A 22,365-nucleotide genomic window follows, 5' to 3' on the forward strand; every position below is an offset into this window, starting at 1 on the left:
TGGACATTCACGGTGCCACAGGTTGGGACAACTAGTTAGACATCTTGAGGGAAAAAATATAGATGTATATGAGCCACAACCCTCTCCATAAACTAAATCAATCCCAGGAATCTTAGAGAATTAAATGTAACAGTGAAGCCAAAATGAATCCCAGACTAATCAATTTTTCCATTGGAAGGCAACTTTTATTGCTTCTTAAAAACACGATCACACGATGATACTTAATTGTATACAACTTAATATCAAAACATTAAAAATGAAAATCTCCCTCAATCCCACCACATAGAGTAAATTGAACATTTTCTTGTTTGTCCTTCCAAACTTCCAGGACTGGGATCACGTGGGTTGAGTCGGGAGTCAGGGCTGCGGTGCTAGCGTGCAGGGCGCCCGAGGGCCAGCAGGGGGCGCGCGCAGGTGTCCGCTCGCCCTTGGGACGACCCTCGCTCTCTCGCGAGCCGGAGGAGCAGGGGGCGGAGTCCCGATTTCTCAAAGTCTCTTTCCGAGACGGGGAGTTGGGGGTGGGGGCTTGCGGGGTCTCCCACGCCATCCGTTGCAGAACCGGTCCCACTGCTTTTCCACTGAGGTCTCTGGAAGGACTGCACCTTAAAAATAGAAAAAAAGGCAGCTCTTCCTGCCCAGGGTCCTCCCTGTGCTTTAATAAAATCACCTTTTGCACCTAAAAATAAATAAAACAAATAGAAAACAAGCAACCCAAATGTGGATGCATCCGCTCCCCTGAACACTGTGCTTCTCCAGGGTGACTCTAGAGGTGGCCGAGAGCTGCGGAGGACAGAGGGCCCCTTGGCGCCTGCCCCCTCCCGCCCTCCGGGCTCACCCCACCCCAAGGCCAGCATTTCCGCGTTCGGGGTTCAGGCCCCTTCAGGGGGGACATGAGGCCAGGAAAAGGTCCACAGGAGCACTGGGGAGACAGCGATTGGAGTTCAGGCCTTGACCCCGAAGGGAGAGGAGGACGGTACCAAGCTCAGGTGGCAGTGGCGTTTCTGGGACACACCTGTCTCCCCCTGAGACCGCGGTCCTCTCTCTCCATCCCCGTTTTGTGTGCCCTCTGGCCCTCCGCTGACTTGCCTGCAAATAGGGACAACTACATCCAACGCAGGATCATGGTGGGGATCAAATATGATAATGTTTGTGCAAATGGCATTTTAAACTGTAAACCACCATTATAAAAACCATTAGTTTTCAATAGCAAAGCGCTGTACGCAGAGGGTTGTAATGTGTTTATTATCGCGAACTGGGTCAATGAGGTAGAAAAACGAGAGACTGCCTAGGTGAGGGATTAGGAAGTCATCTCGGTCTAAGGAAAACTGAGACCTGGGCGCCTTCTTTTCCATCCGGAAACAAAAGTGAACAGAGGCTGTTCTGTAAACATGCCACTGCTTGTGATACAGGCTTTTCAAAGCCCCACATTGTACTTGCGACCACAAGCTGTTTTGTCTGAGCTCGCTCTCAGGTTTTGTTTCATTTATTTATTTACTTACTCATTTTTGACAGAGAGCAAGAACGCAAGCAGGGAGGGGCAGAAAGAGGAGGAGGAGAGAATCCCAAGCAGGTTCTGCACACGAACCCTGAGATCATGACCTGAGCCGAAACCAAGAGTTGGACGCTTAGCCTGCTGAACCACCCAGGCACCCCAGTTTCAGGTTTTATCTGCAAGGGGAAAAAAAGGGGTGACAAGAGCTGGGGAAGAGAAGTGACTCAGGCGTTCATGAGCCCTCGGGCTTTGCTGGGGGGGGGGGCTTTAAACGCAGTACAGAAAATTAACCCAATACCTTGAGGATTTCACTCGAGTCCAGAAACACAGAAAGGAATTCGAGTCGGTAATCCCAGGGCCACGCTCACTTCCTCTATGTTTCTCTTCTCTGTGCCAAATCCCTCAGCACTGACTCTGGGCTGTACCCATTTGCTGCTTTAAAGTTATTTTCCAAGGGGCGCCTGGGTGGCTCAGTCGGTTAGGCGTCCGACTTCAGCTCAGGTCATGATCTCACAGTCTGTGAGTTTGAGCCCCACGTTGGGCTCTGTGCTGTCAGTTCAGAGCCTGGAACCTGCTTTGGATTCTGTGTCTCCCTCTCTCTCTGCCCCTCCCCCACTCACGCTCTGTCTCTATCAAAAAATGAATAAACATTAAAAAAATTTTTTTAAGTTATGTTCTGATAAAATAATATATGCTAACTCCAGAAAATTTGAAATTCAGGGAAAAGGTACAAAGAGGAGGAAACTCTTACCCATAATCCCTTCACCTAGGAACGGCTGCTTATAACATGTTCATGTTCTTCCTTTGTTCTAGTGTGCCTGTGCATTTTTTAAAGGTATAATTCACATGCTGTTTAAAATGCAATTCAGTTGTTTTTAGGATATTCACGAGTTTAGCTGCCACCACTATGTAATTCCAGAACAATTCATCAATCTAAAAAGAAGCCCTGCACCCAGATCAGTCACTCTTCATTGCCCTCTCCCAAACTGACTTGTGTCTACAGATTTGCCTGTTCTGGACATTGTGTGTAGACGGAACCACACAGGATGAGGCCTTTGTCTCTGGTTTCTTTCACCTGGCACGTTGCCAAGGTTTCTCCACATGGTGGCGAGCACCGGCCCTTCACTCCTTTTGATGGTCAAGTAATGTTGCATTGCGTGCGCCTCCCATGTTTCATTTATCCATCCAGCAGTTGATAGATGTTTGGGCTGTTTTCACTTCTTGAATATTATAAATGATGCTTCTATTAACATTCACATACAAGTTTCCATACAGACATAGGTTTTCAGTTCTCTTTGGGCGCACACCCAGGATGTGGGATGGTTGTGTCCTATGGTAATTCTATGTTTAACTTTCTCAGGAACTTTCAAACTGTTTTCCAAGGCAGCTGCCCCATTTTACATTCCCACCAGCAATACACGAGGGCTCCAATTTTTCCACATCCTCTCCATGTTGTTATCCTTAAAAAAAAAAAAAAGTTATCTTAGTAGGTGTGAAATGGTATCCCTTATGATTTTCATTTGCATTTCCCTGATGACTAATAAAGTTGGGCATCTTTTCATGAGCTTATTTGCCATGTGTAGATCTTCTTTGGAGAAATGTGTATTCAGATCCTCTGTCCACTCTACAATTCTGTTGTCTTTTTATTGTTGAGTTGTAAGAGTTCTTTATATATTCTGGATATTAGAACCTCAACGGATACATGATTTGCAAATATTTCGTCCCATTCTGTGGATTGTCTCTTGAATTTCCTGATAATGTCCTTTGGACCACAAAAGTTTTAATTTTAAGAGATTTAGAGAGGGGTGCCTGGGTGGCTCAGTTGGCTAAGCGTCTGACTTTGGCTCAGGTCACAATCTCACTGTTTGTGAGTTCATGCCCGGCGTTGGGCTCTCTGCTGTCAGCACAGAGCCTGCTTTGGATCCTCTGTACTCCCTTTCTCTGCCTTTCCCAGGCTTGTGCTCTCTCTGTGTCTCACTCAAAATAAAAAATAAACAAAACATTTTTATTTTTTTTATTTTTTTTTTTTTAATTTTTTTTTCAACGTTTATTTATTTTTGGGACAGAGAGAGACAGAGCATGAACGGGGGAGGGGCAGAGAGAGAGGGAGACACAGAATCGGAAACAAGCTCCAGGCTCCGAGCCATCAGCCCAGAGCCCGACGCGGGGCTGGAACTCGCGGACCGCGAGATCGTGACCTGGCTGAAGTCGGACGCTTAACCGACTGCGCCACCCAGGCGCCCCAACAAAACATTTTTAATTAAAAAAAAAAAAAAAGAGCCTTAGAGATTTAGCTCCTACATTGAGTTCTCTGATCCATTTGGAGTTAGTTTTTGCATGATATGAGGGAAGGGTCCAAATTCTTTTTTTTCTCTTTTTTTTTTTTTTGCATCTGGCTATCCAGTTGTTTCATCACCATTGTTGAAAAGACTATTCTCTCCCCATTGGATCCTGGCATTCTTGTTGCCAAAAAATTGTCCATAAATTTATGGGTTTATTCCCGGACTCTGAATTCTATTCCATTGACCTGTACATCTATCCTATACCAGAACAACACTCTTGATTACTGTAGCTTTGTAGTGAATTTTGAAATAGAAAAGCATCAGTCCTTCAACTTTGTTCCTTCTCGAGAATGTTTTGGCTATTCTGGGCTCCTTGGATTTCCATATGAATGTTTGGATCAGCTTGTCAATTCATGCCAAAAAGCTGACTGGGATTTTGATAGAGACTGTGTTGAGTCTGCAGGTTCATTGTGTTGAATTTGGAGAGTATTGTGACATTAAGTCTTCCCATTCATGAACATGGGCATCTTTCCATTTATTTAGATCTTCCTTATTTTCTTTCAGTAACATTTTGTTTTCATGTACAAGTCTTGTACTTCTTTTGCTATATTACTTTAATGCTTAACTGTCTTATTCCTTCTGATGCCGTTACTTATGGATGTTTAACAAGGATGAGCCCTTACCTATGGACGCTTAACAAGAATGAGCCCTTCTGTTAAGTTTCTCAAGATCCACATATGAGTGAAAACCTATGTGGATCCTGGGAAACGTAACAGAAGACCATGGGGGAGGGGAAGGGGGAAAAAAGTTACAGAGAGGGAGGGAGGCAAACCATAAGAGACTCTTGGATACTAAGACCAAACTGAGGGTTGATGGGGGGTGGGGGAGGAGGGGAGAGTGGGTGATGGGCATGGAGGAGGGCACCTGTTGGGATGAGCACTGGGTGTTGTATGGAAACCAATTTGACAATAAATTATGTTAAAAACAACAACAAGAATGAGCCCTTACCTATGGATGTTTAACAAGGATGAGCCCTTCCTATGGGTGCCATCTTGTATCTGCTCTTTTCACTTCAATTACATCATAGACATTTCCCCCAAGTTATTAAGAATCCTTCTTCAACATCATATTTTAAGGCTGCATGTTAGCCCACCGTGTGGTCACACTAACTTATTTGGCCATTCTGTTGTGGGCTATTTACGTTCTTTACAATTTTTCCATTTTTAGATATTACTGTAATAAGTATTTCTATGTACCGTGCTATGTCTGCAAGTCAGATTACCTCCTTCTAAGTACTCGCGTATTCTTGTTCTAACAGCCTTTGTTTCTACTCTCGTGAGGAGGCGTGAGACTCCACGTCACTTGGAACTCCTGAGGCCCACTTTCCTTACAATCCCACACCGTCCCCAGGGCCAGGCCTGCACCTTCAAGGGAGGCTCCTTCAGAAAGCTTCGCCCGGGGGCCCCCGAACACGGGCAGGTGCAGCCATCTTACTCCCCACCCCCACCCCAGTACTGTGTCCTAACCTCACCAGAGCTCTTGTTCCTGTGATATAAATGCTTGGCAACTTGTTGTATCTCAACAAGACTGTGAGGGCCAACAAGACAGAGCACTTTTATACCTCTAGCCCTTAGTCTATAGAAAGCCCTTAATGGGGGCACCTGGGTAGCCTCCATCAGTTGAGGGTCCGACTTGCTTTTGGCTCAGGTCATGATCTCACAGTTAGTGAGTTTGAGCCCCGCATCGTGGTCTGCGCTGACAGCGTGGAGCCTGCTTGGGATTCTCTCTCTCTCTCTTTTTCTGCCCCTCCCATGCTTTCTCTCTCTCAAAATAAATAAACGAAAAAATATGTTTAAAAATATATATATATAAAAAAAAAGAAGACCCTTAATAAATGTTTATTGAATAAATGAGTCAGGCAGAACACAGAGCTCAAGGTCTTAGACCAGAATAGGGGCCCTGGGTCAGGGAATTAGGGCCACTCGGGTTTTAGAGTGACCCACAGAGTATTCTGAGCTGGGAAGGGCCCCTGCGGTTCCCTCATTCCGGACTTTTCAAACCTCTTTTATCACCACAATATGATGTAAGACATTGGATAGGGAGAGGAGAGAGAAGAAATGGAGAGGGAGGTGGTGGAAACTGAAGCCCGGTCTGGGGATTCCCTCAGTGGCCCCCGAGAGACCACAAAAAAACCAAGTCTGTAAAGATGATTTAACTAGTCCAACATTCTAATTTTCCAGACAGGGAAAGGGTGCTCTTGAGCAGAAGTGACTTGTTCAAGGTCCCACAGTTAGTGGCAGAGAAAAGGACTCAGAAGTGACTACCATTCACAGAAGATTCCAAAACTGAATCCAGTGTCTGAGGAGCATCTTCGTAGCAATCACAAAGAATTTCACTAGGCAAGCATCTAGAATTCCACTAACCGAGCGCCATTGTTTAAACTAGTGTTCCCATGTAGCATTTTTTTAAATGTTTATTTATTTTTGAGACAGGAGGAGACAGAGCGCTAACGGGGAAGGGGCAGAGAGAAGGAGACACAGACTCGGAAGCAGGCTCCAGGCTCCGAGCTGTCAGCACAAAGCCGGATGCGGGGCTTGAACCCACCAACCCTGAGATCGTGACCTGAGCCGAAGTCAGAGGCGTAACTGACTGAGCCACCCAGGCGCCCCTCCATGTAGCATGTTTAAAAAAAAAAAAATGTGTATTTATTTTTGAGAGAGAGAGGGAGAGGCAGAGAGACGGGGAGACAAAGAATCCCAAGCAGGCTCTGCGCTGTCAGTGCAGAGCCCAACGTGGGGCTCGAACTCACTAACCATGACATCATGACCTGAGCTGAAACCAAGAGTTCAACGTTTAACCGACTGAGCCACCCAGGCGCCCCCCTCCTCCCTCCGCACCACATTTAGCATATTTTATTTTAAAAAATTTTTTTTCAATGTTTATTTATTTTTTTGGGACAGAGAGAGACAGAGCATGAACGGGGGAGGGGCAGAGAGAGAGGGAGACACAGAATCGGAAGCAGGCTCCAGGCTCTGAGCCGTCAGCCCAGAGCCCGACGAGGGGCTCGAACTCACGGACCGCGAGATCGTGACCTGGCTGAAGTCGGACGCTTAACCGACTGCGCCACCCAGGCGCCCCTAGCATATTTTAAAAGTAAAGTTAATTTTACGGAGAAAATGTGATGAAGAGGAGTGTGACAAAGTGAGCAATTGTGACAAACCTTACCGGGAGATGCCGGTTCTTCTCTTCCAGTTTCTGGAGCAGGTGCACCCTTAACTTCCCGTAAATACTGATATAGGGAGGCCGATGGGCGGATTTTTTCAGGTTTTAGTTCTGCGGGGGGCTTGGCGAGGCCCAGGCACAGTGGGTGTGGCTGGGGGCATTGCAACTTCTCCTGCTAACTTGTTAGCCAAGTGCAGCTAACTGCACAGTTTGCTCAGTGGAGCCACCTTGCAAGTGCAAAGTCCCCAGCTTGGCGCGCATTCCGGGACCCCGGGGCCCGGCGTCTCGCTCCGGGCCCCACCCTCACCTCCTCCAGCCCCACTCACGGTGTCAACGACCCCGGCCAAGCCAGAGGCTCCCGAGTCAGGGCATCACCAGTACCAAAGAGGCAGGTCCCGGCACAGCGTTTGATGAGCCTACTCAAACCTCCAAACGCCTGTTCCCGCAAGCTGAGCACTGGTCCCGCCGAAACCACTCCCGAAGGGCCCCCTCCCGACCCCTGCGCGCTCCCCGGAGACTCCTTCCCCACGTCTGTGGCGGGACTAGCTCAGCGTCGCAGCCAAAGCTGTTCTCGGCGTTCCCGAGGCCAGTTAGGACAAGTCCCTCGGCCGCTCCGGGGCTGTAGGCTGGCGGCGAGTAGAACACCCCCGAACCTCCGGAAACGGGCGCGCGCGAGTTTCCATGGCAACCATACCCGCCAGGGAGCCTCAGCAATACCCACCAGGCCCCAAGGACCCGGGCTTCCGGGGCCCGTGATGGTCTCTATGGTTTCGGCAGCCTAGAGGGGCCGAGTCCCCGGCACTTCCGGGAAGATGGCGGCGCACTGGTCGGAGGAGGCACGTGTTCCTGCGGAGAGGGCCCCGCAGTGACGGTAAGGGGCTACCGCCCTCCGCGACGGTGGCATTCGGAGCCCGGGCTCGGGAGCAAAGGCTAGAGCAGGAGAGAAGCTTTGCCCGGCGGGACCGCGGCGGGAGGGCTGGGATTTAAACCTCACGAGGAAGGAGGCTAGGGAGAGGGTAGCGGCCCTTTGGAACTGCTGTCAGGAGACTGGCCTAGGCCACTTTCCCAGAAAACTCAGGTTGACAGGAGAGGAGATAGCTCGTGAAGGCGCGCTCGCAGACTTCACAGAGCCTGCGGCGCGCAGCCTGGGATCTAGTTGCTTCTGTCCACAGTTGTCCATGGGCAGCGGGCTAAAGCAGCCCCCACCTGTGTCATACCGGCTGGACGCATTCTCACTCCGGGCGCTGCGTTAAGTGCACTGGGGTTGGAGAACAAAGTCCGACTCCGATTTCCAGGGCGAATGGTTTCTGCCACGAGGGAGAGGCTGCGGTAAACCTTTCGTCGGGAAGCACAGAGAGCCGTAAGAGACCGAGGGGGTATTAACACCAGTTCTGGGATGTCTGAGATCCCGGATCCACGACTTGCCAGCTCTCTGATTTGGGCGGGTAGCTAAACTCAGTGCCATTTCTTCGTTTGCAAATGATGGCAACACTTGCTAGTAGGATTGTTGGGAGGAGGAAATAAGATAATCTGTGTAAAGCAATTAGCAGCATGCTGGCATCGAGTAAATGTGTTAGTGTTAGATGTTTTTATTATTGAAATTTGGGGGCTGATGCATCAGCGATAACTTCTGGGAGGAGGCAGAGTTTTGAGGTAGCCTTAAAGGCCCCAGTGTTTTTTTACCATTCTTAAAAATTCAAGAAGCAAGACAGAGCCATTTCTTCATTCAGTGCTTTTCTGTTGGGATTCTTGGAGTATCAGGTTTTCAGGTAATCGTCCTTTAATCGTCCTTCACGGTAAGAACGTGAACAGAAATGGAAGTCATTCTGAGTTTGTTTTCATACCTAACCAGACTGGTCATCATTGTTTTTTTGTTGTTGTTTTTTTTAATGTTTATTTTTTGAGAGACAGAGAGCGAGCGGGGGAGGGGCAGAGAGAGTGGGAGATCTAGAATCCGAAGCAGACTCCAGGTTCCGAGCTGTCGGCACAGAGCGGGCCTCGAGCCCATGAACTGCGAGATCATGACCCAAGCTGAAGCCGGACGCTCAACCAACTGAGCCATCCAGGCGCCCCTTTGTTGAGTATTCTTATAACTCAGGTTAAAAGCCTCTCAGCTTTGTTTTTACATGGTAATAAACGGTGGGAGATGTTGTCAGGCAGTGGTGAAGAGCAGGGAGTCTGCAGACAAGATGTCTGGTTGCCGTCTACACATCAGCTGTGTAACCTGGAGCAAGTTGCCTAACCTCCTTAGGCCTTAATTTCCTCATTTCTAAAGTAGGGAGAGTCGGGGCGCCTGGGTGGCGCAGTCGGTTAAGCGTCCGACTTCAGCCAGGTCACGATCTCGCGGTCCATGAGTTCGAGCCCCGCGTCAGGCTCTGGGCTGATGGCTCGGAGCCTGGAGCCTGTTTCCGATTCTGTGTCTCCCTCTCTCTCTGCCCCTCCCCCGTTCATGCTCTGTCTCTCTCTGTCCCAAAAATAAATAAACGTTGAAAAAAAAATAATTAAAAAAAAAAATAAATAAAGTAGGGAGAGTAATACCTTTCTGAATGCAGAGTACTCCTCCCCGGCTGGGAAGATTGAGCGAAATCATCATGTGGTGAGCTCTCGGTACATTTCGGTATTATTATTGACACTAGGACTTGCCTTTTCGACTTGCTGACCTCTCTGTGGTCAGACAGGGAGCTCCGCAAAGACCGGGCCTCCTTCCTCTGTCTCTGCCCCAGGTTCGGAAAAGAATTTTTATGAGAGCAGCCAGGATGGATTTGATGGGTGATTTGGCCACTTTCTCCTTTTCTCTTGAAGGGATGAGAATGATGTCGTCTACTCTGCTGAGGGCCTGAGCTTAGGATGAGAATGATGTCGTCTACTCTGCTGAGGGCCTGAGCCTAGTGACCCTCCCGTCACCATGAGTGTCACGCCAGAGATTAAGAGTCGTGGGATGAAGTTTGCCGAGGAGCAGCTGCTGAAGCATGGATGGACCCAAGGTCATCCCCGTGGCGCCCCTTCCACATCCTCCCAACTTTCCAGCCACTTTCTGCCCAGGGGAGCGGCGGCGTCCTGGGCTACCCATTTGTAATCCGTGCAGCTGGAGGAGGAAAAGCTAGTTTAAAGGGAAATTTACAGGTGAAAATTCCCAGCTTTTCCAGAAAATGGAAGAGTGGAAGAAATTTTACAGTGGGTCCGTGAGAAAGAAGTGGTTGGGAGGACTGGGAGAGGGGGGAAGGGGCACAACCTCTGTCCTGGAGGAAGCATGAAGGAAAAGACAGCTTGAGCTCAGACAAAGGCAGGGACACTGTGTGCAGAAATGCCAGGAACAGTGGGACTGGAGGGCATCCGCCCGGGACGGAGTGTAGCCAGCGCTCCGTGTGGGAGGGCCACTCTGCCCTCCCAGTGGGGGCTCAGGGCAGGCAGCGGAATAAACGGGTCGCTCCCCGTCCTGCAGGCAAAGGTCTGGGCCGGAAGGAGAATGGCATCACCCAGGCCCTCAGGGTGACGCTGAAGCAGGACACTCATGGGGTAAGACTGGGCAGGCTGAGGGAGGGCAGTGTGGATGGGAGAGGGGGACTCTGGGGACAGGGCAGGGACAGGTCCTCAGGGTTCCCGCTTCTTCCTCTGGCAGGTGGGACACGACCCTGCCAAGGAGTTCACGGACCACTGGTGGAATGAGCTCTTCAACAAGACTGCAGCCGGCTTGGTTGTGGAGACTGGGCAGGTAGGAGTGCTGACAGATGGCCATTGGACCGTGGGGGCCTGGGACACGCCTGTGCCACCCATTGACTGACACCTTCCCCCAGGACGGAGTCCGGATAAGGCATCTTTCTAAGGAGACTACCCGTCGTAATCGTCCCAAGCCCAACTTGCTGTATCAGAAGTTTGTAAAGGTACCAGGGGCTGGGTGTGAGGGGGTCCATCCTTTTCCCCCCCTCCCGGGCCTCCCCCGGGGCCTGAACAGTTGCTTTGCATGCCTCACCTGTTCTGGGGACCACCGTAACGTCGCATTCTGTGACCAACCTTGCCATTGCTGGTCTAGACTGCCTGGCCCTCGGCCAGGACTGAGTCTGCAGGTCCCGTGGATCCTACCATCTGCTGAGGGGCGGCGATAGAGGGTGGGGGGGGGCACAGAGATGCTGCCAGAGCAGGGTGAGAGGGGATGCCCGGTGCGAAGGACTCCAAATCCAGAGGGGACCTGGGAGAGGATCTGACCCATCCTGTGTATTGTGCAGTTGTGGCCCAGAGTGGGGAAAGTGGCTTGTGGACGGGACTAGAACCTAGGTCTGCAGACTCCTGCTTTCCAGCATACTGACAGAAGGGAGCATCTGTTATGTGCTATGGGCTGTGTCATGTAGCAGCCCTTTCCCCTGGTCCTCATCACTGTGGCCGTTGTCCTTTCTGCTGGATTTTGTCCCAGCCTTACACGCAGACTCCTCACCCCGTTAGTTCAGTGCCACAGAGCGTCCAGAGTGCTCTCTGTAACAGAGTTCACTGGGGCTCTGGCTCGTCCCTGACCTAGGAGGACAGTCCTGATGTGTCACACTGGCTCATGTGGCCCTGCAGCCTGGTCCTGTACTCACCCTTGTTGAGACCGCTGCACTGTTAGCCGGATAGAATCAGTTCTCAGGAATGTGCCATCTTCTTTCACCTTCGGGGCTTTGCACGTGCTCCTCCCGCTGCCTTTCCCCCTCTGCCTGCCAACTTTTGTCTGTCTTCCGGAGCTCACCAAGGTCCTGAAGCTTCCCTAAACCCCGAAGTCAGCTTGGGTACCCCTCCTCTGGCACAGGCAGCGCTTTCACCACGATGGCCTGTGTTCTGCCGTCCTCCCTTCGCCCCACACGTAGATTTCACGTGGGCTGGACCTCTCGATCCTGTTCCACTGTGTACGCCAACCCCTGACCCGTGGTAGGTTTTCAGTCTGGTTAAATAAAGCCCTGTGCGTAGGTGTGGGGGAGGGGTGAGAAGCACCGTCTTTACAGTTAGCACCATGAGGACCTGCTGGTCCGGAGCGCTCCCTCCTCCCTTCTGCCCACTGCCCCCCACCCCCCCACAGCTGCAGCCCACCTCCTGCCCAAGTTGGAAGTATGCAGCTCGGCACACCTCCCTGGGGGGTCTCAGGGAGCCGTATCGGGGACTGGCAGATTTGTGCCTATGGCTACCAATTCCTGGGGGGGAGGGTTCCAGGAGGGGAGAGGGATTGGCAGTGGTGTTGAGCGGGCTTTGTCCACCCCCATGATCACTCCTTCTAGACGGCCACGCTGACGTCAGGTGGTGAACAGCCAGACAAAGACGTGGAGAGCCACAGTGATGATGACAGCCAGGGGTCCAAGCCTCCAAAGATGTGAGACCTCATTTCAGTGGTGGGAGGGGTGCGGGAGGAGAGACCTTTGAACCTCCAGAGAAGGCACCAAGTCTCGTGCCTGACTGGGCTGCTTCGGGTGGAACCGCGTTGTACTGATCTTTGCATCGCCGGCACCTAGAAAGTGCCAGGTCCCGAACAGGAAGTCGGTGTTGAAGGAATGCCTTCGAGGGCAGGAGAGGGCAGGCCTTTCCACGAGCTGTGTGTGTAATTCTTGATCCCCCCACCCCACAGTCTGACCGATGAGATGCTGCTCCAAGCCTGTGAGGGGCGAACAGCACACAAGTGAGTAGCGTTCGGCTCCCCGGGCTCCCTGCCTTCCTCCCTGTCGCAAGCCCACCCTAGAGGATGGTCTGCGCCACTCTGTACTCTTCCCACCCCAGGGGGAAGGGTTCCAGCTGCCCGCAGGCAGCTCCGCGGCACCTGGGGGGCTCAGTCGCTTAAGTGTCCGGCTCTTCATCGTGGCTCAGGTCATGATCTCACGGTTCGTGAGATCGGGTCTCACGTCGGGTTCTGTGCCAACCGTGTGGAACCTCCTCTCTCTGTCCTTCCCCTGCTCACATGCGCCTTCTCTCAAAACAATAGACGTTGGAAAGAGAGAGAGGCAGCTCCTCCCCTGCCAGTTCTGCACGCAATCTCAGGACTAGGCCTGCTCCCCCATACCTCACTCCGACCCGGGCCTCCATGTGTTTCAGGGCTGCTCGTCTTGGGATCACGATGAAGGCTAAGCTCGCTCGGTTGGAGGCCCAAGAACAGGCCTTCCTGGCTCATCTCAAAGGCCAGGACCCCGGGACCTCTCAACTACAGTCTGAGAGCAAGCCCCGCAAAAAGAAGAAAAAGAAAAGAAAGCAGGAAGGGGAGGAAGAGGCTACGGCACCTGATGGGGATGCAGAAGAGGAGTGCCCAGAGGACCCAGGCCAGAGCACCAGGAGAAGCCAGAAGAAGAAAAGGCAACAGCGAGAAAAGGCGGTTGCAGATGAGACAGGGGCACAGCTGTCGGAGGCGGGGACGGGGAGGCCACAGGAACGAGTGAGCTGGGAGACTGCAAGAACGGGGAGCAAACGGATGAGCCCTTCGGGAAAGGAAGGAGCGGCGGCACCGAGCAGAGACGGTGGGGGGTGTCGGGTGGAACAGGAGGCATTGGGCCGGAGCAGGCGGAGAGCGGGGCGCACGCGGAGCCGGGCAGCAGACGCGAGCAGAGGCGGCGGCGGCAAGACTTGGGCGCAGAAGCCACGGCCCGGGCTGCCGAAGACAGCGGGGCCCAGGAGGCAGCAAGCAGAAGGCACGGTGCCGGTGACGGGAAAAGCAGGAGAAGCAAGAAGAAAAGGCAGCGGCCCCAGGAGGAGGATGTGGGGGAGGGGGAGGGGGGCAGAGCTGGAGTCAGCCCTGATGGGAGAACCAGGAAGGAGAAACAGAAGAAAGACTGAAGGGCCGGTCAAGGCGGGCTCTACAGGTTCCTTTTCAGGACTTGAAGTCTGAGACCCCAGTGGACGAGGGCTCCTGCGCCCTCCCCGTGAGGAGTCCCTCCCAAGGAGGAAGCCGAGTGCCGGAGCGCCAGCTGCTCACAGGACGGTGTGGGCAAGCGCCGGGGACTGTGGGGACAGGAAGGCAGAGGCCCTCTGGAGGGGCACCCTTGCTGAAGGCAGATGCAGGTGTGGGCAGAATGGACTCCCAGCCCATAGCCTGCCAGTGTCAGCACTAGAAAAAATGGTTAGCTTGGGCTCCAGGCCAGGTCAAGTCCTGACTGGCCTCTCCACCCCCCGCCTGCTAACATCCTAAATACAAATTCGTTTCCTGGGATGCCTCTGAAGGGATTTCTTCTGTTCACCTCCATCTTGCTACCCTGTTAGTGGACGGAGAAAGCTCAGAGAACCTCACTTGGGTTTTCTTTCAGCATCTGAAACTCCGTTTTCATTGCCCTCAAATGCCACGGCCACCTCCCTTGCCTGCTCTGTTCTCCCAGAAAGGTGGCGCCATGTCTCACTCAGTTTGCTGTCCGGCTCCTGCCACCCAGTAACTTTTATTGCCAGAACAGCTCCCAGGACCCCACGGCGGTAGGAGGGGGGGCGCTAAGTCTTTATTGGGAAGGACGCCCGCCCGTCTTCCCTCACTGCAGACGGTAGACACACTCCGTGTCAGGGTAGGGCGGCAAGTTCAGCTGGTACTTCTTTTCCAGAGCAGGAGGCACGAAACGACCTCCCAGGTAGTGATAGCGACCGGTGAAGTGGCTCGCAGACTTTTTGGGTGCAGTCAGGGAGATGAGCAAGTCTGGCTGGATCCCTCCAGAATTTCCCTTCTCCACATCCCATCCTGAAAAGAGGGTGTATTCAGGGAGAGAGAAGAGAGCAGGTGTCCATTCTTCCATACTTTGTTCTGCCCCTGTCCTGAACGAGCGGGGGCCCCGTGTCTCCGCCTGGGGAACCCGCATCCTTGGAGCTCCATGGCCATGGCCTCCTAGGCTTTGGCCTCTTGGGTCCAGCACACAAAAGGTGCTCCCGGCCTGCCCCCTGGCCCTTTTGTGGGATCCCAAAAGCTGTGTTCTGCCCCTTTACACTCAGCTGTTTAGAGCTTGGTCTGAGCTTGGAAGAAAGAGGACTCCCGGGTATCTATCTTAAGATAGGGCAGGGCCCAGGCCCCCATCCCACCCCAAGCTCCTCGGACCCGGCACCTGAGGGAATGTCGATACTCGCAATGGGCACGGTGAGCCCGCTCAGGACGCTCAGGACGCTCCGGAAGGCTCCCAGGACGTCCCCTTTGAAGCTGAAGCCGAAGATGGCATCCACTACCAGCTCGTACAGTTCGTCGATCAAGCATGGGCTGTGGTGGAGCAGGGAGAGGAGAGGGTGTGGGAGCCCCTGACCGGACAGGGCTGTCCCCTGCACACGCCACTCGGGGGCACACGGGTCATTTCTCTCCCTCAGAGACTTCGGTGCAAACTGGTCAGTGATTTAGACCAAGCGGAGTCCACACGTGGTTTCTGTTCCGAGTGCCTGTCCGCCTGCCTGCCACTGGGGCGGGTACAGGGTGGGGCCGCCTGCAGCTGGAGGCAGGACAGCCCTGCTTTCTCTGCAACACCTTAGTCTCTTCACCTGTGAAATGCGTTAAGAAACTTCACAAGCAAAGTTCTTATGTCCCATGTCCCATGTCTTAGGTCCATGTCCCTGCAGGAAGGGCTTAGGATGAGGCAGTCACATCAGCCCCTTCTCAGGGGGTTACTGCCTGCCGAGCAGGCCCTGACCTCAGAAGTCGGAGGGAAAGGTGTGGCCATGGATGTGAGAGGCGGCCTCGGGCACTGCTGGAGCGGGGGCAGGCTCTTCACACTGTTCTGGTCAAACGGTACACTTAGGCACCTGTGCGGGGCACTTCCCCACCTGCCCGGAGTCTGTCCTCCAGAGAGAGGGGCGGGGGAGCTCAGCCTGGAAACACGAGGGGAGAGCACGCCACCTACCTCGGGGGCATTTCACCAAGGAAGGGGATGTCCATTTTCTGGCACTGGGTCACCAGTGCACCGAAGAGTGGCTTGTTAGGCCTTTTGGGGTAATAGATGGTTGGCTGGTAGCCCTAGGGGGAAGGAGAGGGGTCATTCAAGTCAGACTTCGGAGCCCCCCGCCGCCCAGCCCTTCCCCGATACTCACAAACAGCTTGAGGTGCCGGGCACAGACCAGGCCGTCTCCTCCGTTATTCCCGGGCCCGCAGATGACCAGGACCGTGGGGGGCTCCGGGACATAGACTTGGGGGATAGGCCTGGAGGCGGAGTCAGGGGGCGTCACAGGGGCCCTGGGCGTCCCCAGGCCGCCCCGGCCCCCCCCACCCCCCGGGACTTGACCGGCGCCACCGACCTTGGCTATGGCTGTGGCGCAGCTCAGCCCCGCCAGGCTCCATCAGCTGGTCCACGCGAACTGGTATCGTTGAACAGCTCCTCGTCCACGGCCTGGGCCTCCTCCTGGCTGCGGACACCCACGGCCTGAGTCCCGCCCCAGGGCGCTCGGAGCGCGGGCGCGCGGCACGCCCAGTCCCGGCCCCGGCCCCCGCCCCCGCCCCGGAGCGAGCCCGCCCGAGCCTCGCCTACCTCAAGTACTTCACCGCCGGGCTCGCATGAGCGCCGGGTCCCCGCGGCGCCGACTGCGGCCGCCGCGTGGTCCCCCACCAGGCTGGCCTCGCGCGACAAGAACCCCGGCCGGGCCCCGGACGCGCTGCAGGTGCGAGCCGGCGGCCAGCAGACCGAACCCCAGCAGCGCCCGCAGGGCCCCTATGGAAGCTCGCGGCGCCGCGCCCCTCCCGCCCTCGTCCGGCGCAGGCGCGGCGCTCGCCCCCGCCCCCTGGACGGCGGGGCCTCGGCTCGTCCCGCCCCCCTCGCGAGGCGCGCGGTCGCTGGGCCTCGCGTTCCCTGGGGGCGGAGCGCTTTCGCTCGCAGCGGCTGTGGGCGGTGGCTGGTTCGCCTTGCGGGTCCTGCCCAGAGGGCGGTCCGGGCACGTACCAGCTGCGAGTGCATGTGGCACCTCTGGTGTCAGTGCCCTGCGAGTACTCGCTCCACGGGCGCCAGCGCTTGCAGAGCCGGCCACCGCGCCCGCGACGCGGCGCTCGGTAAATTGGGCTAATGTCACTTACACGGCAAGCGGTTCCCAACGCGGGATGGACTGCTCCGGCTGGAAGAGCAGTACTCGAGAGACAAGTGATGGTGGGAAACGAAGGTTTGCTTTATTCAGGAAGAGAGTGCACTAACACCCCAAAGGCCTTCTTCCCCATCCGCACAGCTGAGGGTTTAAAAAAAAAAAAAAAAAAACACGTTTTTTTTTTAAATCTTTATTTTTGAGAGAGAGAGACAGAGACAGAGTGAGAGCAGGGAGGAACAGAGAGAGAGGGAGACGCAGAATCCGAAGCAGGCTCCAGGCTCCAAGCTGTGAGCACAGAGCCCAACGCGGGGCTCGAACCCACAAACCGTGAGATCATGACCTGAGCCGAAGTCGGAGGCTTAACCGACTGAGCCACCCAGGCGCCCCAAGCCAGAGGGTTTTAAATGGGAGGCCGTGCCAGAAACGTGGGGGCTGGTGCAAGGGAAGCTGGTGCCTGGGCCTTAGTCGTTTGTGGTCATGATCTTGGGCAGGCCTTACCTCCCGGAGAGCCTGATCCCTCATTCCTCAAGGCCAGTGGTCTAATCCCTAGGAAAGTAGGTGTTCTGCTACAGACCAAGGGACTTAGGTCAGCAAGCAAGGAGCCCCTAAGCTTGAAGTAAGTTAACCCTTAAGAGTGGTTGCAGTGCTGTTTACAGTATAATTTAAGACCCCTCTCCCAAATACATTAGCTGCCCCTACCTCTGCTTACCAGGATAGCATGCTTCATTTCTCTAATCATACATAATACTTGTTCCCTGTCATCAACATAATAGCTATGGAAATACAAAGTTATAACCTTAATAGGTTGAGAGTGTCATGGTTAAAAATGTAGTTGAAACCATCGACTCCAGATTCCAATAACATATCAAGAAACACCTGGAGGGGAAGACTGCAATTTGTACCCAAGAGGTTTTAAGAACGCAAATACAAAAATAAAAAATAAAAACTAAAAGAGGGGTGCCAGGGTGGCTGAGTCAGTTAAGCATATGCCTTCGGCTCAGATTGTGATCTCAAATTTGGTGAGTTGCCGCTGTCCTCTTCAGATCCTCTGTTCCCCTCTCTCTCTGCACCCCCCCCCCAAAAATAATAAATAAAATAACTAAATAAATAGAATGCAAACACACACTCTCACATACTTAAGCGGCAGAGGGTGGGGGGAAGTCTTGGGAATAACACACCAGTTACCACTAAGACATTAAGATAAAGTAATTAACCAGGTGAAGGTCCTGTTTTCATGTTATTTTTCTGTGCCATGAATTGTATCCTGGCTAGTTCACTGAGAAAGGCAAGAACTCCCCCTGCTTTTAATTACTCTTCTGCTATTCTCCTTTTGAATTATAAAGATTATCATCTCCTGTAAGATGTACCCTTGTCCCCCAGCTATGCTCGTTTTACACGTTTGTTGTATGAAATAGAATTTATCAGACTGCATTTGCAGTGGAAAATTGTTTTTGTTAGACTGTGTTTGTGGCTGGAAATTGGGTTTTTACATCTAAATTGTAATGTACCTTACAATTGGATAATCTTATCCAAGACCTCATTCATTTTATACCATCACCAGTATGTAGAAGTCCTTCCCCTTTTTGTTAGGATCTCTTTTTTTGTTTTAAGTAATCTCTACACCCAGCATGGGGCTCGAGCTCATGACCCTGAGATCAAGAGTCACACGCTCCACCAACTGAGCCAGCCAGGTGCCCCCTGAAGATTTATTTCTAAAACACAATATGGAGCATGCTTTTTTGACAGATAACATTTGAATACTTACATGTGCCACATGCTAACATGAATCAGCTCATTTACCCTTGCAGCAACCCTGTTATCATTCCCATTTTACAGAAGAGCAAAACTGAGGCCTCAAGGTGTTGAACCACATGCCCGATGACACAGCGGTAGCTGTTGGTGGAGGGGGAGCTAGGGTCCAAACAGCCTGACCTAGAGTCTGCACTCTAAGGCATTATTCTGTACTGAACTGCCCTCTCTGGTGTGGAAATATGTAATTAAAGGGTTGTCATTGCTATCGTCATCTGATGAGATGTTAAGTATAGGACAGGACACAAGCATATCTCACCCCATGTCCCCAGGAAGTGGAGCCGAAGACCTACTCCATCCTATTTCTGCTTCCAGGCTTCTAGAGTTTTCTTTGAGAAATGCCTTCAAAACCAATTTATTAAAGGCTCATGGATCGAGCACTCCTGAGTTCCGGATGCTTACACATTTCACCCTGTCGATCCTACGATGCATTTTTATCCTCGTGTTTTAGATGAGGACATTGACTAGCACAGAGAGAAGTCATTTTCCTAAGATAATACAGCTATTCAGTAGTAGAGTCAGTGACGGTTGACATGGGCTTGGCCTGACCCCGTGGTGATACTCCCGTGTGGCAGCTGCCGCTGCTTGTCCCCTCAAATCCACTCTCCTTTCTTCCTTCGGCAACAGAACCCCGGAGTTTATGTGGCCACACGGCTGCCCGGCTACACACTACATTTTCCAGTCTCCCTTGCAGCAGCCGGGCACGTACATGTGACTAAACTCTGACCAATGAGGTCCGAGCAGAAATGACTTGAAACTGCCAGACGGCACCTTGGAAAAAACGCAGGTTTTCCTCCACTCCTTTTTCCTTCTTACCGGCAGGAATGAAGGTGCTATGCCGCGGGTGGGGCAGCCAGTTTAGGACATGGCATGGGAATGCTGTGTTGGGGACAGCAGAGCGTCCTGCCTGACTCCCTGAGCTCCAGGAAGCCACCGCCTCCATGGGGACTGCTTACGTGAGACAGGAGTAAAGTTCTCTCTGTTTAAAGGCACAGTTACGGGGCTCCTGGGTGGCTCGGTCGGTTAAGCGTCCTGCTCTCGATTCAGCTCAGGTCATGATCTCACAGTTCGTGGGTCGAGCCCCGTGGCTGGCCTTGCAGAGCCTGCTTGGGATTCTCTCTCTCTCTCTCCTCTCTCTCTCTCTCTCTCTCTCTCTCCCCCCCCATCTCTCTCTCATAAATAAATAAATGGTAGATTACATTGACTCTGTTACAGCTGGTGAACCTGCATCCAAATCAAGACACCCCCAACACCTGACGAGACAATAGGAAAGGTGAGCGGCCGTGTCCCCAGTGTCCTCAGCAGCTCGTGGCATGCTGGGCATATGGTAGGCCCTCGGCAGATATTTTTAACGAATCCTCCAAATCTCACGGTGAGGAGTTTCACGGTGTAGTGGAAACCCTCTTCTCTGACACGACCTGAAATGGGTTCTTTTATTTCAACTTAAAACAAAAAAATACATTCATCTGCGTCTGTCAAAGTGTGGCCAGGGTCTCTTCTTGGAGAACAGGCCGCGGCTGACTTCTTCATCCTTCGCGCATAAATGGACCACCTGCGATTTCCAGTTTGCTCACGGGGGGGGCGGAACAGCGAGTGGCGTGGTTGAAGCAATCTAAGTGCAAAACTCATCTAGACTTTTATTATTTTGCAGCCAAATGTGATAACTGTCTTGGTCCCATCTAATTCAATAGTAGTTTTTGAATTGAGTCACCTAATCAAGACTTCTAAGGATTCGACTCAGTTTTTCATAGAAACGGTGCTGTTTTCACACTTGGTTCACCAGTTTGCATGATATTTAATTAAATGACAAATTGCAATAACACATACGCCAGCATAAGCACATTTGGTACCAACACGGTCAGCTCTTGGTAAGCACCAGCATGACCGGGGCGGGGGTGGAGGCGCGGAACTGCACCGCGTTCTAGAAGGTGTTGACGGCCTGGGTTTGAGTCCCGGCTTCCCCACTGCCTAGGGGTGTAGCCTGAGAGGACAAACTCATTAACCCTGGTGCTGTCTTTTCCGCATCTGGGAAAGGGGGTCATCCACTGTGAGGACTGCAGGAGGAAGCACCGTGTGGTTTGTGCCCTGTGTGACCGCCGTGTGACCGCTCATCGCGGCTGTCCCACAGGCCTGCGGGGCTGCCTCCCAAACCCGCGACGGTGCAGCAGTGCGTTCAGAGGTGTCCTCTCTCAGGCTATATCCCCATTTCCCATTCGAGAAAATAGACGTCTGGAGACGTCAGGGACTGCAAAGCCTCTTGGCCAACATGTCACAGCTTTTGGAACTGGCAAGGGCCTTAGCAATCATGAGGTTTGGATCCAGAAGGAAATTCACTGTCCATGTTCCTCTCCTTTAGCCCCCTGAGCCCCAAACTTCCAGCGAGGAGCAACTGAACATCTCAGTGCCGAGACCGTCAAGCCCTTGTTCAGTGTGCACAGCAGCCATCTGTCGATGGTGGCACATCACGTGTCCATGCAGCGCTGAATCCCCGGGAAGAGGCTTCGTCCCAGAAACCCGGAACGTTTGAGTGTTGCGGAGGAAGCACAGAGGCCGCGTTCCGGGCCAGCAGAGTGGAGTCACATGATCGTACAGAAGCCAGACTTGGTGAGTCTCCTCTGAGGGTTCCTGCTTGGGGTTTCCCTGGGCCATCCGGGCGACCTGCGGGAGTCGGGGAGGGCTTGCCAGGGGCAGCGGCCGGGGACAGAGCAGAGGGCAGCCTTCACCTGGCCACTGGGCCCCAGGGCAGGAGGGGGCAAGCTTGAGCTTCACGCCCCCCCCATTCAGTGGGACTCTCCCTCTCTGGGAGGCCTACGGTCAGGCTGTGCAAGAGACAGGGGACGCCAGGGCTCCAGAGTTGCGTGAGTGTTAAGAGTGTTCGAGGGCTTACAGAGAACAAACTGAGGGTGGACGGGGGTGGGGTGGGGGAGAGGGGAAAGTGGGGTGACGGGCATGGAGGAGGGCACCTGTGGGGATGAGCACTGGGTGTGTATGTAGGTGATGAACCATGGGAATCTACCCCCCAAAACCAAGACTGTATGTTAGCCAATTCGACAATAAATTGTATTTAAAAAAACAAAAAAAAGATTGCTCGAGGGCAGACAGAGAGGGTCCAAGCACTATGCCCCCAAGTACTGGGGGCGTATCTCCCCCACCCCCCTTAACACCATCCAAAGCCACATCCTCTCCTACTCCTTTCATCCATTCCCCAGGCCTCTTCCCCTCCCCCGGGGACCCACCTATCGACTTGGGGGCCACTGGGGACCAGAAAGCCAGGATGCTCCATTCGGAGGGGGCCTTGGCCTCCGAGCGGGAGATGGGCCCCGGATCCTGGACCTAGATGGAGAGGGATGGGCACACTCATCACAGGCCTCTCTGTGCCAAGAACCACATGGTGCAAAGAGAAAACTTTGGGAGAAGAACAAGGAGGGTGCGTGTCGGGGTGCGTTCACCGGGCGCTGGCATGGGGCGCACGAAAGACTACCCTCCGTACAGGGCAGGCGCTTGGCAAAGCTGGGCCGCCCACCGCCCACTGCTGCCCGGAGGACGACACACTGAACGGAAGGCAAGGAGTTCAAGTGTGAATAGCAAGTAGCAAAC

At 53.3% G+C, this 22,365-nt stretch overlaps 2 protein-coding genes and 2 long non-coding RNA genes across 4 annotated transcripts; 2 read left to right on the forward strand and 2 right to left on the reverse strand.

Moving 5' to 3' along the window:
- Window positions 1–163: 163 nt before the first annotated feature.
- LOC115505029 lies at window positions 164–2,893 on the reverse strand. The gene is made up of 2 exons (XR_003965887.1): window positions 2,244–2,893; window positions 164–602 (listed from the first exon to the last, which is right to left on the reverse strand). It is a non-coding gene; the product is annotated as an uncharacterized LOC115505029 (long non-coding RNA).
- A 4,907-nt stretch (window positions 2,894–7,800) lies between these two features.
- Window positions 7,801–14,146, forward strand: GPATCH4 (G-patch domain containing 4). Its single transcript, XM_030302357.1, is given in 9 exon segments — window positions 7,801–7,867; window positions 9,799–9,980; window positions 10,439–10,512; window positions 10,616–10,708; window positions 10,791–10,877; window positions 12,237–12,328; window positions 12,581–12,631; window positions 13,042–13,328; window positions 13,331–14,146. Coding segments are annotated over 8 exon segments (1,206 nt in total). The 5' UTR covers window positions 7,801–7,867; window positions 9,799–9,901; the 3' UTR covers window positions 13,774–14,146.
- A 188-nt stretch (window positions 14,147–14,334) lies between these two features.
- NAXE (NAD(P)HX epimerase) lies at window positions 14,335–19,032 on the reverse strand. Its single transcript, XM_030302079.1, is given in 10 exon segments — window positions 14,335–14,656; window positions 15,015–15,163; window positions 15,795–15,907; window positions 15,982–16,066; window positions 16,068–16,090; window positions 16,186–16,253; window positions 16,256–16,293; window positions 16,416–16,513; window positions 16,516–16,795; window positions 19,028–19,032. Coding segments are annotated over 10 exon segments (1,062 nt in total). The 3' UTR covers window positions 14,335–14,453.
- A 902-nt stretch (window positions 19,033–19,934) lies between these two features.
- Window positions 19,935–22,095, forward strand: LOC115505158. The gene is made up of 3 exons (XR_003965931.1): window positions 19,935–20,041; window positions 21,125–21,372; window positions 21,978–22,095. It is a non-coding gene; the product is annotated as an uncharacterized LOC115505158 (long non-coding RNA).
- Window positions 22,096–22,365: the final 270 nt, after the last annotated feature.

Source organism: Lynx canadensis, chromosome F1, assembly GCF_007474595.2.
Source record: "Lynx canadensis isolate LIC74 chromosome F1, mLynCan4.pri.v2, whole genome shotgun sequence".
Classification (NCBI taxonomy): domain Eukaryota; kingdom Metazoa; phylum Chordata; class Mammalia; order Carnivora; family Felidae; genus Lynx; species Lynx canadensis.